The 12,166-nt window shown below is 50.8% G+C and overlaps 1 protein-coding gene across 1 annotated transcript in view; it reads left to right on the top strand.

The window, feature by feature from the left end:
* Positions 1-250: 250 nt before the first annotated feature.
* The window catches only part of SEMA4B (semaphorin 4B), a 34,420-nt gene continuing 22,504 nt past the window's right edge, over positions 251-12,166 (top strand). The window contains exons 1-2 of the mRNA XM_072950775.1: positions 251-435; positions 11,209-11,483. Of these exons, the coding sequence (XP_072806876.1) occupies positions 11,309-11,483 (175 nt within the window). The 5' untranslated portion in view covers positions 251-435; positions 11,209-11,308. The remainder of the gene's footprint in view (positions 436-11,208; positions 11,484-12,166) is intronic.

Raw genomic sequence — 12,166 nt, forward strand, 5'->3', positions numbered from 1 at the left:
CGCTCTACCGGGCCCAGTTCAGGCCAGGCTGGGGCTCCCAAGGTCAGGAGGGGGCAGCCCCATAGACCAAGCGAACTACTGGGGCCGCCGAGCCGTCGTGGAGACAGGTCCCGACTGAGACTAGTAGCGAGCCTAGAGTCGCAATCAACGCCCGGGGCAGTGGTGGGGGACCGCTGGACAGCGGACAAGTCCCGGAGGGCGCCTCCGGAGAATTCCCATAAACACCAGCGGGGCGGGGCTTGGCCGCCGCCCAGTATTTCCGGGGACGCCGCGCTGGACTGAGTGTTCGCGGGACACCCCAGGTCCCTCGGGAGTGCATCGGGCCGGCCTCGAGGCAGGGACGGTCTGGGGACACTACGGGAAGAAGGTCCGAGCCGCCGCGCAGAGGTGACCCTGTCGTGGGCGGTGGTCGGAAGTGGGCCGTGACACTCTCAGGTAGGCGCAGGGGACTGGGCGGGACGTAGCCGCGGCCCCGGGAGGAGACAAACCGAGGAGGGCGTCTGAGGCGGCCGCTGCCTCTGCCTCCCACCTCCCGCCGGGCCCCTCTCCCAAGAGGGCGCCATCTGCAAGCCTTGATGGGCACCGGCGCCCGCCACTGGGGGAGCCTGTTGCCATGGCAGCGCAGGAGGCTGGGCTCACGTTCCCGTTGCCACCCGGGGCCTCTCCGCCAAACCTGCCACTAAGAGGCAGTAATCCTGGCCCTGGAGGGAGATCGTCTGGAATTTGGGAAAGGCCTGGGCCCCTCCTCAGAATGGTAGTGGGTATGACCTTTGAGTTAGACTCTGTCCTAGCTTCTACTCTCTGAGTGACATAGTGTATGTATGGTTGGGAGGGAAAGGAAGTCAGGGTGCTGGAAGTGAGGCTGCTTTAGTGGTCTCTCTGGAGACATTCTGGTCTGGGAAAAAACTCGGGGGTCACCTGGGTAACACTATCAACCTCTGTTCACATTTCCTCACCTGTGAGTATGTCATTTGGTTTATGAACCACAGGATTCTTGTAAGGATCGTATACCATAAGGACAGGGAAGCACACAATTTTAAAAAAAACAAACAAACTTGTTTTCCATAGATGATTTAGCACTGGAAAAGATTTAGAAATCTACCCGGTCCCACCCTCTCATTTTCATAGGGATCTAGAGAAGTTAAGTCACTTCCCAAGAGGACAGTGATTTGGGAAGGTCAGGATTTGAACTCAGTCTCCTGACTTCCAGGCCATGACTCTTTCCTTTGGTGATTATATTACTGAAGCTCAGGGAAATCTAGGCTATGTCTCTTTGCAACCTGGGGATCAAATTTTTGGTGACAGGTGATCTAAAGATGAGGACACTGGCAGCAGGTGAACTAAAGAATGGGGAATGGAGCTGGAGCCTTGGGGAAAGCTGAAAGAGCCTCTCCCTAGTGCATATGTCCTGTGCCTTGGGGCTCTGTATTTATTTATTTTTTTTAAAAGGGGCTCTCACTTTAATGTAGTATCTGATAGGCTTGCCCTAAATAAATCCCCAGGAACCAAGCATTCAGCAGCTCTCCAAAATACCATCTCTTCTGAAGCCAACAAGTCTGTTGAGATTGTGGGAATGAGAAATCCTTTTGCTGCCCTAAAGCAGGGAAATGGGACTTCCCACATCAGTGAGAAGAAAAGATTTAGAGGAAGGTGGAAAAAGAGATCCAGGAAGAAACACTCGAATGAATCATTTGAAAATGATTTGAGAGTCAGCTAGAGCAGAAAACTCATTTAGTAAACATTTGCTGGGTGCCTGCTATTTCCAAGCTCTACACTGGAGATTAAAAACCTGAGTTGGGCAGGCCTACTCCCTGAACTCAAGGGGCTTGTAGAAAAGATGGAAAGAGAAGGATGTGGTGTGTAAATATTTCACCACAGCATTGTGAGTGCCTTAATAGATATCTGAGCAGAGTGCAGAGGGAGCTGAGAGGAGCAACTCTGGAAATCAGTTGAAAACAGCACGGTTCTAGCCTGCAGAGCCTGGGGCACTTCTGGAGCGCTGCCAAGTTGGCTCTGGTCACTATCTTGGTTGGACACAGAGGAATGAATGAATGAAAGTGTCTAAAGAAATGTGGACAAGGACAGGTATTCTCTGGAAGGAAGAGTTGAAGGGATCCTGATGAACTGCAAGATCTGTGAAGGCAGAACCATGTCAGTTTCCTTCACCTTCAGCAATGCTTACAAGGCAGCAAGTGCACAAGAAATATTTGTTGGGTGAATGAAAGAAGGAAGGGAAGAAGAGGGGAGGGAGAAAGGGAAGAAATGACAGTAGCTTATATTTTCAACAGGAGGATGGCTATAACTTGAGACAAATCCCTTGCTGAAATTCTAACTATAGATAGAGTATCTTCGTGGGTTCTGGAGTTAGATCCAAGTTTTGGTCCTAGCCCTGACTTACCACTTACGTGACCTTACTTAGCAAGTCCTTGAACCTCTCTGTGCCCCAATTTCTCATCTATAAAGTGGGAATATAGTAATTCCTATTCACTCTCTTGTGAGAATTAAATAAATGACTGAATGTAAAAAGCTTAGCACAGTGGCTCACTTATAGTAAGCGCTCAATAAATGTTAGCCTTATAAATGTCAACTTTGCTTTAGGTGGAATAGTTTGCCAAATAATTCATGTCAAGATTATATAACTACTCCTAAATGAGGTATAGTTTCTTTTTACCTGATAAAAGCTAATGTTTGAATGTTTAGATTAGCATACTTCAAAGAAATGATTCTTGACTTTTTTGGGGGGAAGCAGTGATCTTCTGAAATCAGATGAAAGCTCTGATCCCTCTCATCAGAAATGGCCTATCATTCTTGGGGTTCACAGCTCACTGGAGCCGACCTTTGGGGTTAAGTTGCTTCCTGCTCTGCTCCACTACTCACAGGCTGTAACAAAAGAACTAAGGCAGCGTTCATAGAAAGAGAGCTTGGGAGAAGCAAGGTGGGTCTGCTCCCTTTCAGGGGGGTTGTGAAGACCCTGTGGACTGGGTGGGTCAGACCCCAGGTCTAGGCCCCTTAGAGCCCCCTCCTTTGCTAGAGCCAAGCTGGGCCCACTCAGAGCCTCATGGCGTCCTCCAGCCTGATGCCAGTCACAGCACATAAGCGGTGCTGCCAGGAGTCCCAGGAGTCTCAGGCCTAGGCTGGTGTGTAAGTTCCTTGTCCAAGCATGAATCTTTGGTCCCGTCCTCCTACCAGCTTTCTGCCAGTGTTGTCTCCTGGTGCCATTGCTTTAGAGTGGCAAGCGGGCACACCAGCACAGGTAGTGCTTGCCTCCTCCATCCTATCCAAGCAGTCTTTAGAGCCACAGGAAATCAGTGGAACACCCCTGTCCATCTTCGACCTGATGGGCTCACCTGTCTAGGCCTACTCTCCGCAGGCAGTGCAGAAACCAAGAGCAGGACTCTGTCTGGGAGACACAGTAGTAGCCATCAGGTGACCTAAGTGACCGGGAAACTACAGGGGTCAGAGAGCCCTTCCTCTTTGGGAGGGAAAGCCTTGTCCTCTGGAAAGGAAGGTTTGTTCCCTGGGGTGGAAGAAGGGCCTTGGCCTTCAGGTAGCAGTAGCCAGAGGTCTGGGGCTCAGTGGAATTTAAGGAAGAAGAACTTGGTGGCAAATGGAGAAGAAGATTCCTGGTTTTTTGAGATATTGGGAATGGAGGGCCTTCAGGTCTGATAAGCCAAACTAGGAACCAGACTCTCGTCTAGACACTATGCTCCTTGTTTCTCATCCTTACCTGGCCTAGAACATCTACTTCTCACCTGTGAGTGGCTATAGTGGTTTCAGAAGAAAGAGAATCACTGAGCAGTAATTGTGCCTCTTGGGATGACAGGTGCCAAGCATCAGCCAGGCCAGTTACCCAGGCTCTCCAGGCCCCCTCGGGGAGCAGGCCTGCATCCTTCCTGAACTTGTGTTGGGGGCAGGGGTGTGACGGTGGCAACTTCGTGCTCTGCCGTGCCAGGACAGGGACAGGCTGAGCCCTGCTGGTTGCACCACAGCCCTGTGGGGCAGGGGGATCTCCTCCCAGGGAGTGGCCAGCTCAGGCCCCAACAGGCTCCAGCGGGGGTGGCTCTGGGCAGACGGCGGCGGGCTCTTTACCGCAGCGGCACACCTGGGGCCTGGGCCGGGCGGGCCGGTTCCTTCTCCCTGTGAGAGTTGCAGTCTCAGCACTGGGCTTGTAGGAGGCGGCTGGACCTGAGGAGAGAGCCCAGAAGGGGGTCCTCAGGGTTGGGCATCTAAGATGGTCACGGCCACTTTCAGGTGGGTGAGGTGAACCAGTTACACAATGAGCACGGCTTTGTTCACTGAGCATCCGCCTTGTGTGCAGTGTCTCATCGGCTCTCCTAACAGCCCATGCAGTCCTGTCAGTGCTCCCGTCTCACAGATGAGGAAGCCGAGGTTCAGAAAGATTGTGTGGTTTGCTCGCAGTCCCCAGAATAACCGATAGTGCTGAGAGTCTCTTTCTGGTGGAGGACCTGATGTGCTTAACCCCTGGATTCTAAACACTTAGTAGCGCAAAACACACAAGGGACCAGTGGAGGGGAGTATGGTTTTGGGAACAGAGATGGGCCATTTGCATTTATTGCCAGTCCCTGGTTAAAAGCTGCTTGTGAGATTTGAAGGCAGTATTGGCGCTGGCCCTGTGGATGCCCTCTGCTACAGAGGGCACTGCCCCAGGGAGGCTCTGGCCCCTGGGATCTGGAAGTCATTGGCTGATTTAAAAGCACACACAGGGTGTGCCAGCTGGTGTCACTTCCTCATCAAAATGTATTGATGCTGCAGCTGATCCGCTGCCCAGCCTCTGGGGAGGAGACACCAGCAGCACGCCCAGCCAGAGCAGGGTGGGGAGCTGCAGCTGCAGGTTGGCATGAGAGGAGGGCTCAGGGCTACGAGGGGATGGTGGCAGGGGGCCAAGGCCTGGGGAGCTGGGCCGCAGCCAGTGCGTGTCTGCAAGGCCTCGCTGGGCAGCTGCCAGCCAGAACCCGGGAATGGGAGGGGACGGGAGGAGCTTGAGTGCTACTCCGGGACAGGACGAGGCGGGTGGGACCTTGGGTTCAAGCTCCACTGGGCTTGGCAGGAGGCCCCTCCTCCACCACCAGCAAACAAAGCCATGACTCCCAGAGTAGAACTGTGGGAGCTGGAGAGCCAGGCTCCCCTGGGTGGGAATGAGAGCGGCAGGCCTGGCTCGGGGGCAGCCTGGCAGGAGCCATCTGTGCCCAGGGACATGGCTGGCCTGCGGCAGCCAGGGCAGAAGCTGTACCTATAGATGATTAATGAGAGGCTGACTGTAGTCTGGCTTGACCATTCCACTGCGGACACTTGCCCTGTGTCTAGTTCACTGCCCTTTTCCTTTGTGCTGAGCAGGTTAGAGAGGCAGTGGGCACATACGTTCATTTGCTTTATATTTTCAGCCATGCTTCCCTTTATTTTCTCTTTCTCCTGTAGCCTTTCTTACATCCCTCTCTCTCTCCTTTTTCTATAGCTATTCTCATTTTCTTTTTCTACCTGATCCTACAGGTGAGTTGGGTTTTTCTTTTCCACCTTTTGGTCTCTTTGCTTTTCTTTCCTCTCATGATAATAGGTATAAGGTATAAATTTACATGAGGAAAATGCCCAAATCTTAAGTGTACAGCTCAAAACATTTTAATATCAGTATTTACTTGGAAAACCAACACCCAGATCAAGATATCAAATATTCTTGTCATCCCTGAAGTTTTCTGTCTATCCATGAGGCATGTGGCCCCTGGTCTGACATTGCTCATCACAGAGAAGTTTTGTTTGGCCTCTTTGCATGTCTTCCTATACACATTTTACCTCTCATTTTTGTATTTTTATCCTTCTTATGTGTGCACAGGAGAGAGAGAACCTCAGAGAGAGGGAAGGGAGGAGGGTGAGGATGGATGGACAAGGGCTGTGTGAATGTGGACCGAGAAGGAGGGCCAGGCGAATGATGACTTCATCTTGCTGGCTGCAGGCACAGAAGAAGCGCTGCTTTTCTCTCCGTCTCTTTTATTCACTCTTTCCAGGCTGCCCCCGAGCTCTTTATAGACACCAGCGTTCTGGCCGAGAAAGACTTGCCTACATCCAAGAGTGGCCAAGGGGAGTGGGAGACATGGCGTTGGCTTGGGAACCACTCTCTAGCCCACAGGAAATCAGCTCAAATGAGGTTTTTCTCTGTCAGGCATCCTCCTGTGTTTTCTACTCTGGGGAGAACAAATTAGCACGCTAACAGAAGGCAGTGGAGCCCACAGGGCCAAGGCTGCCGTGCTGGGGGCATGGACTAGAAGGCTCTTCTCCAGGCCAACAGTTGGGTCCCTCATTTTGTCCACCCTGTGAAGTTCCTACTTGAGTGCCATTCAAGGCAGTGGAGGTTCCAAAGACAAGACCTGTCACTGTCCTCAAGGGGCTTGCCACCCACGTGGCATAAGACACACTTGAAGCATTTGAGCAGCCATGAGCAGGATATAATTAACCACCAAGCGAAACTACATCAGCCCCTCCCTGCCTCCTCTCCTCAGAGACCAGCACAGCAGTCACACGACCCATGTGTTGCCCAGACACTAGGGCCAACCAGCCTTGCCGCCATTTGAGGAGCTACCTGGTGTGGAGATCCAGGCACTCCACAAATTCTGATTGAGCTCATGCCACTCATCAGGTCCTGTTCTAGGGAAAATCAGTAAGCAGAAGATAGAAGGAAATGCTGTAGCTAGTGCCTTGATTTCAATACGGTTTCTTGTGAATTTTTTCACACTATTCTTAATGGATACTATGAAGAAATGTGGGCTGAATAGTGTAGTTAGGAGATGACATAGCTAATTGTTCAACCTACAAAGGATATTGATCAGTTTCACCCCCGATGGTGGTCTGCAGTGGCACTGGGCTCTGTCTCACTAAATTTTTGGCCCTGTCTCACTAAATTTCCCCCCCAGATTTACAAAACACTGATATAAAAAGAGCCATAACTTTTCTACATTAACCAGTTGTTAAACTTTGTCACAAAGATGCTCACACTATTTCTAACACACACACACACACACACACTTGTTTTGGCTGAATCATTTGAAAGTAAGTTGCAGACATCATGACACTTCACGTCTTCAGAGCTTGGCAGGCATCGCTGAAGGACAATGACATTCTCCTAACACAATACTATTATCATACCTAAGAAAATGAACAACAATGCCATAATAACATCTAATCTACAGTGCATGTTAAAATTTTCCCAATTGCTCTATGGCTTTTTTTTTTTCTTCAGGTTTTAATCAGTGTTCACATATTGCCTTTGGTTATCATGTCTTTTTAGTTTCTTAACCTAAAACAGTTCCCCTGTCTTTTTTGTCTTTCATTAGGTTGATCTTTTTGTAGAGTCTAGGTGATTTATCTCGTAGAATGCTGGATATATCTGATTGTGTCCTCATTACTAGATCCAGGTTAAACACTTTTGCTACAAGGATTGATGAGTTGTGTATTTCTTATTGAGTCATATCAGGAGGTAAATGATGTCAGGTGTTCCCACTACCAGTGATGTTACTTTCAACCCCTTGATTAAGATGGTGGACACCAGAGCTCTCCCTTAGAGAAACAGTTTCCCATTGGTAATTCGTAAGTCACCTGCAGGAGACTTTGAGACTTAGAGTTTCCTAACAATCTTCCACCCAATGTGTTAGCATCCATTGATTATCCTTGCTTGAATCTAGATTTTCTAAGTTTGCCATTTCTTCTGCATTTATCAGGCAGCACTTTTCTAAAGAGAAAATCTTCTTTTCTAGCCCTTCTCTTTCTTCCTCTGTGCTTCTCTGAGTTTTACTGTGGACTAATGGATTGTTTTATTATAACGCATTAGAATGCATTACTTCATTATGCTTCCTGATGCTCAAATTGTCCCAAGTCTGGTCAAGAGCTGGCCCTATATCCTTTTGACATGACCCCATTAGTCTCTAGTCACTTCCTTGCTTTCCGGCCCAATACAACGTCCCGGGCTCACCTTTGTACTTTCCCTTTCATTTCTCTAAGGAGTCCTGATACCTTTTATTGGAGAGTGGTATTTAGAAACCAAAAAGTGGGTGCACTGCTCACCTAATATTCTTATCAGTGACTTCAATAAAGGTTAAGGAATGCTTATCAAATTTAAGGATGACTCAAAACTTGGAGGGGAAGCCAACTGTATAATAGAATCAATATTCAAAATTATTTCAATGGGATGAAATTTAGACCAGACCCATTCGATTTAAAAGAAATCAATACAAGGTCTTGTGCTTAGGTTGAAAAGTTAATAGCATAATTTCAGGTTTGGGGGAATTCTAGACCAAAGTTGATATCAAAAAGTAGCTCTAATTAGTTGACATGAGCCAGCAGTATTCCATGACTCTTAGGTTTCATTCATTCATTCAGCCAACACTTATAGCCTACCATTTGCCAGGCACTGTTCTAGAGGCTAGGGATATGTTAGTTAACAAGCTGAATAAACAAAAAATCCCTGTCTCCTCAGTCAGCATTCTTGGGGGTAAGAAGGCAGGTGGGGAGTTCAGACAATGAAGAAAAACCACAGCAGATAAGCAAATCATGCAGTGTATTAGAAGATGATGAGTGTGTATGTATGTGTATATATATATATATATATATATGTGTGTGTGTGTGTGTGTAGTTATATATATATAAATATATGTATATTTAGTTTTTCATTGTTTTATTAGGGTCACCACAACCCATCCTGCTCCCCCAAATCTGGTTGGGCACCTAGATGATGAGTACTTTGAAAAAACATCTCACGAACAACAAGGATTTATTGTATAGCACAGGGAACTATAGTCAGTATCTTGTAATAAGATATTGGAAAAGAATCTGAAAAAATATATATACACATGTATATAAAACTGAATCACTTTGCTGTATATCTGAAACTAACACAATATTGTAAATCAACTGTAGTTCAATTTTTTTTTTTAAATCTCAGGGTAAGAGGAATTGGGGGAAGTTCAGATTCTTCAAGAAGGTGATCTTTGAGCAAAGGTTTGAAGGAAGCAAGAAACTCAGTTGTGTGGCTATCTGGGAGAAGGGTACTCCAGGCAGAGGGAGTAGCCAGGGCAAAGGTCTTAACACAGGAGTGTCTGTAAGTGCTCTTGCAGTGGAGTGAGCTGGGGAGAGCAGTGGATGATGCAATGCTGATGGGATGAGGATAACTGAAGGCCTTGCAGACTATTGTGAGGAACCATTGGAGGGTTTTGAGCAAAGAAGTGCCATGCCCTGACTTTGCTTTGAAAAACTCACTCTCGTTGCTGAGATGAGAATAGGTTGCAGGGGAGCAAGGGTGGAAGCAGGGAGACCAATTAGGAGGCCCTTGCAGTATCCAGGAGAAAGAGTTAGGTAACTGGGACCCCAGGAGGTAGTAAGTGGTCAGATTATGAACTTGCTAGTGGATTGGATGTGAGTGAGAGAAAAGAAAGGAATTAAGGTTTTTAACCTGTGCAATTGAAAGATGGATTTGCAGCTTAAATGAGATGGGAAAGGCTCATACAGATGGAGCATGTTTTGGGGAGGAGAGGGGACAGATCAGGAGCTTAGTTTGGGACATGTTGGATTTGAGATGCCTATCAGACAAGACAGCCTGGTAGAAATGTCGAGGCCATTTGGAGTTTAGGACAGAGCTCCTACATACAGACAGAAGCATGAGCATCATTGACTAATGATGGATTGTCACCATTAATAGAGGTAAAGTGTCCAAGGCCTGGGAAATGCTAGAATTATGGGTAGTTGGTGCTGCCCACATCCCATGTGGAAGTCTGTGTCCACTGCTGGGAGACCCTTTAAAAGGGGTACTGCTGGCCAGGATCATACCCATAGAAAGGTACTGGGATAGTGGAGGTACAGAAATCATGGAGCATGAGGAAGCTTGGCTGCAAGTGAGGAGACCTGGGACCATGTGAGTGCTGTGCCCACACCCTGGCAGCCACCCTGTGGGAGGCCCTGGGAGTAGGGTGAGAGTAAAAGGTGCTGGCTCTGAGAAGGCTAACTTTGGCTGGAGGTGCAGAGGAACTTTCCAGCCACTGCAGCTAATTCCTGGAGAAACTGTCCCCACTGCCATGGAAATGACTAGCAGAGGTTTTCAAAGTCCTTTTGACTCAAACTACAGGAAGAATTACATTGTGCTGTGATCCTGTGCACATTTAGGAAAAGTTAAAACAGGTTTCCCAAAGCTTACTTCTCCTTTCTTTGATCATTGCACTTTGATACCTTTCATTCTGTTTCTCTTTCTTTTTTAATCCTGACCGGGATCCACTAAATTGATTTCAGGACCCAGTCTGCATTTTGAAAACCCTCCTCTCAGCCCCTGGGGATTCAAACTGCAGGAGACTGGGGGTGGGTGCCTCTGGGGTTCCAGCCTTAGGGAGTACTTTTCCCTGCCAGGCCACGTGCAGATTGTGGAGGTCTCACCTCCTTGGCAGAGCATTAAATCCTATTATCCCACTTAAGCTAATCTTGTCCAGCTCCCCGACCCGAGGTTTGTCTTTACGTGGACAGAATTCCAAGCGTGGACGACCTCGCAGGGTACCTAGACTAAGTGCTGAGCTTGTAGTGAACGCACAGCTAAGACCTAAGATGGACTGCCCAGTGCAGAAATAAGGTGCAGAAGCAACTAGCTGCGGAGTCTGCACGAGCTTGGCGGAGTTCATTTGGTTACGGACAAGGGGATGCTAGAAGCATTAGTGGGGAGCGGGGAGGATAAGGGGGGAAGACCGAGGCCCGACCCTCGGGCACACAATAGAGAGACCCACAAGTTTTCCCCAGACGAACAGGCTCACGGAGGGTCCCAAAGGCGCCGGAAGGGGCCGGGGCGGCGGTGGGAGGGTCTGAGAGGTGGGGGCGGGGAACTAGGGGTCTGCTTTCCTGCGCGCCCCGGCGCTTCCGCGGCTTCGGCAGCTACCGATCCCTGGGCTTGGCCCCCTCCGAGCACGCACCGAGCTAGGAGAGCCCAGCTGGCGCCCCTCGAGCCTCCGTCGCCCAGGAAGGAGGAAGGGGGAAGGGGCGGGTTGGGCCAGGAGCCGAGCAGGGAGAGGCAGGACTAACCGCCCAACTTCCTCCTTCGGCCCCTCCCCCCCGCGCTCACGGGCGAGCTTTGACCGAACGGGGCTGGCGGAGAGCTGCGGGGCCGGGGGGCGGAGGGGCCAGCGTCCGCGGCAGCCCACGTGACCCCACTTCTCACTCCGCTCCACCTCCCAGGTCCGGAGGCGGAGGGCCGACGATCAACTCCGGGGCCGGACTTCGGGGCGGGGCCGCCGTCCGCGAGTCCAGTTGAGCCACCTGAGCCGGAGCCCGGAGGATGCCGTGGCTCCCCGCTGTCGGAGTCCCTAGCGCCGCGATGGGCCGGGAGAGCCGGCCTCCGGCTCCGCTGGGTGCGCTGCAGCGCCGGCCGCCGCTGCTACTGCTGCTGCTGCTGCTGCTTCTCCCGCCGCCGCCGTCTCGGGCGCTCGCCCCTCGGATCAGCCTGCCTCTGGGTGAGTGCTGGGGCGACCCCTGTGGGGGCCCGGGCTGGGGTCGGGGCAAGGGGAGGCGGCCCCGAGAGGTACCTCGCTCGGAGGTTGTGGTGACAAAGGAGAAAGGGAGGGAATGGGTCTGTCGGAGGCTTGGGGTCCATTAGGACCCCTCCTCCTTTCAGAATGCTGCAGGGAGGGAGGGAGAAGGGAGCTGTGGGGCCGCAGGCCCCTTTCTTCCATTCTTTTAATGGGCAGGGAGGGGAGTCTCTCGCCCACTCTGTCGCCCCTGCTCGTCCCTTGGTAGGGCGCCCTTTTAGCGGTGGCGTCCACCCCCACCCCCCGCTGTCTCCCCGCTGGTCTGCCTGCCCATCTGCTTGTCTTTGATGCTGACCAGAACCAGCCGCGGTGCCGCCCCCTGAGGGCGGCGCGGGGTGGAAGGGGCCTTGCTTGCCATCCCATAAACACTGGGGTTCTGGTATTCCAGCAAGTCGTGGCAGGACTTGGTAACCGCGGCGAAGTGGGTGCCCCATTCTCTCTCCACCCCTTGTTCAGACTTGGTGGGATCCCCCCAGGGGCTGGGAGCCACCACACTAGGTAGGGATGGGGCACCTCTGGGCTTTGAGACTTACAGGCCCTGGGAAGGACTTCTTGGAGCCACCCAGGAGTACCATCTTCACTGACCAGGTCCCAAGTCTGGTGCTAAC

The sequence above is a fragment of the Vicugna pacos genome, chromosome 27, assembly GCF_048564905.1.
Source record: "Vicugna pacos chromosome 27, VicPac4, whole genome shotgun sequence".
NCBI lineage: Eukaryota > Metazoa > Chordata > Mammalia > Artiodactyla > Camelidae > Vicugna > Vicugna pacos.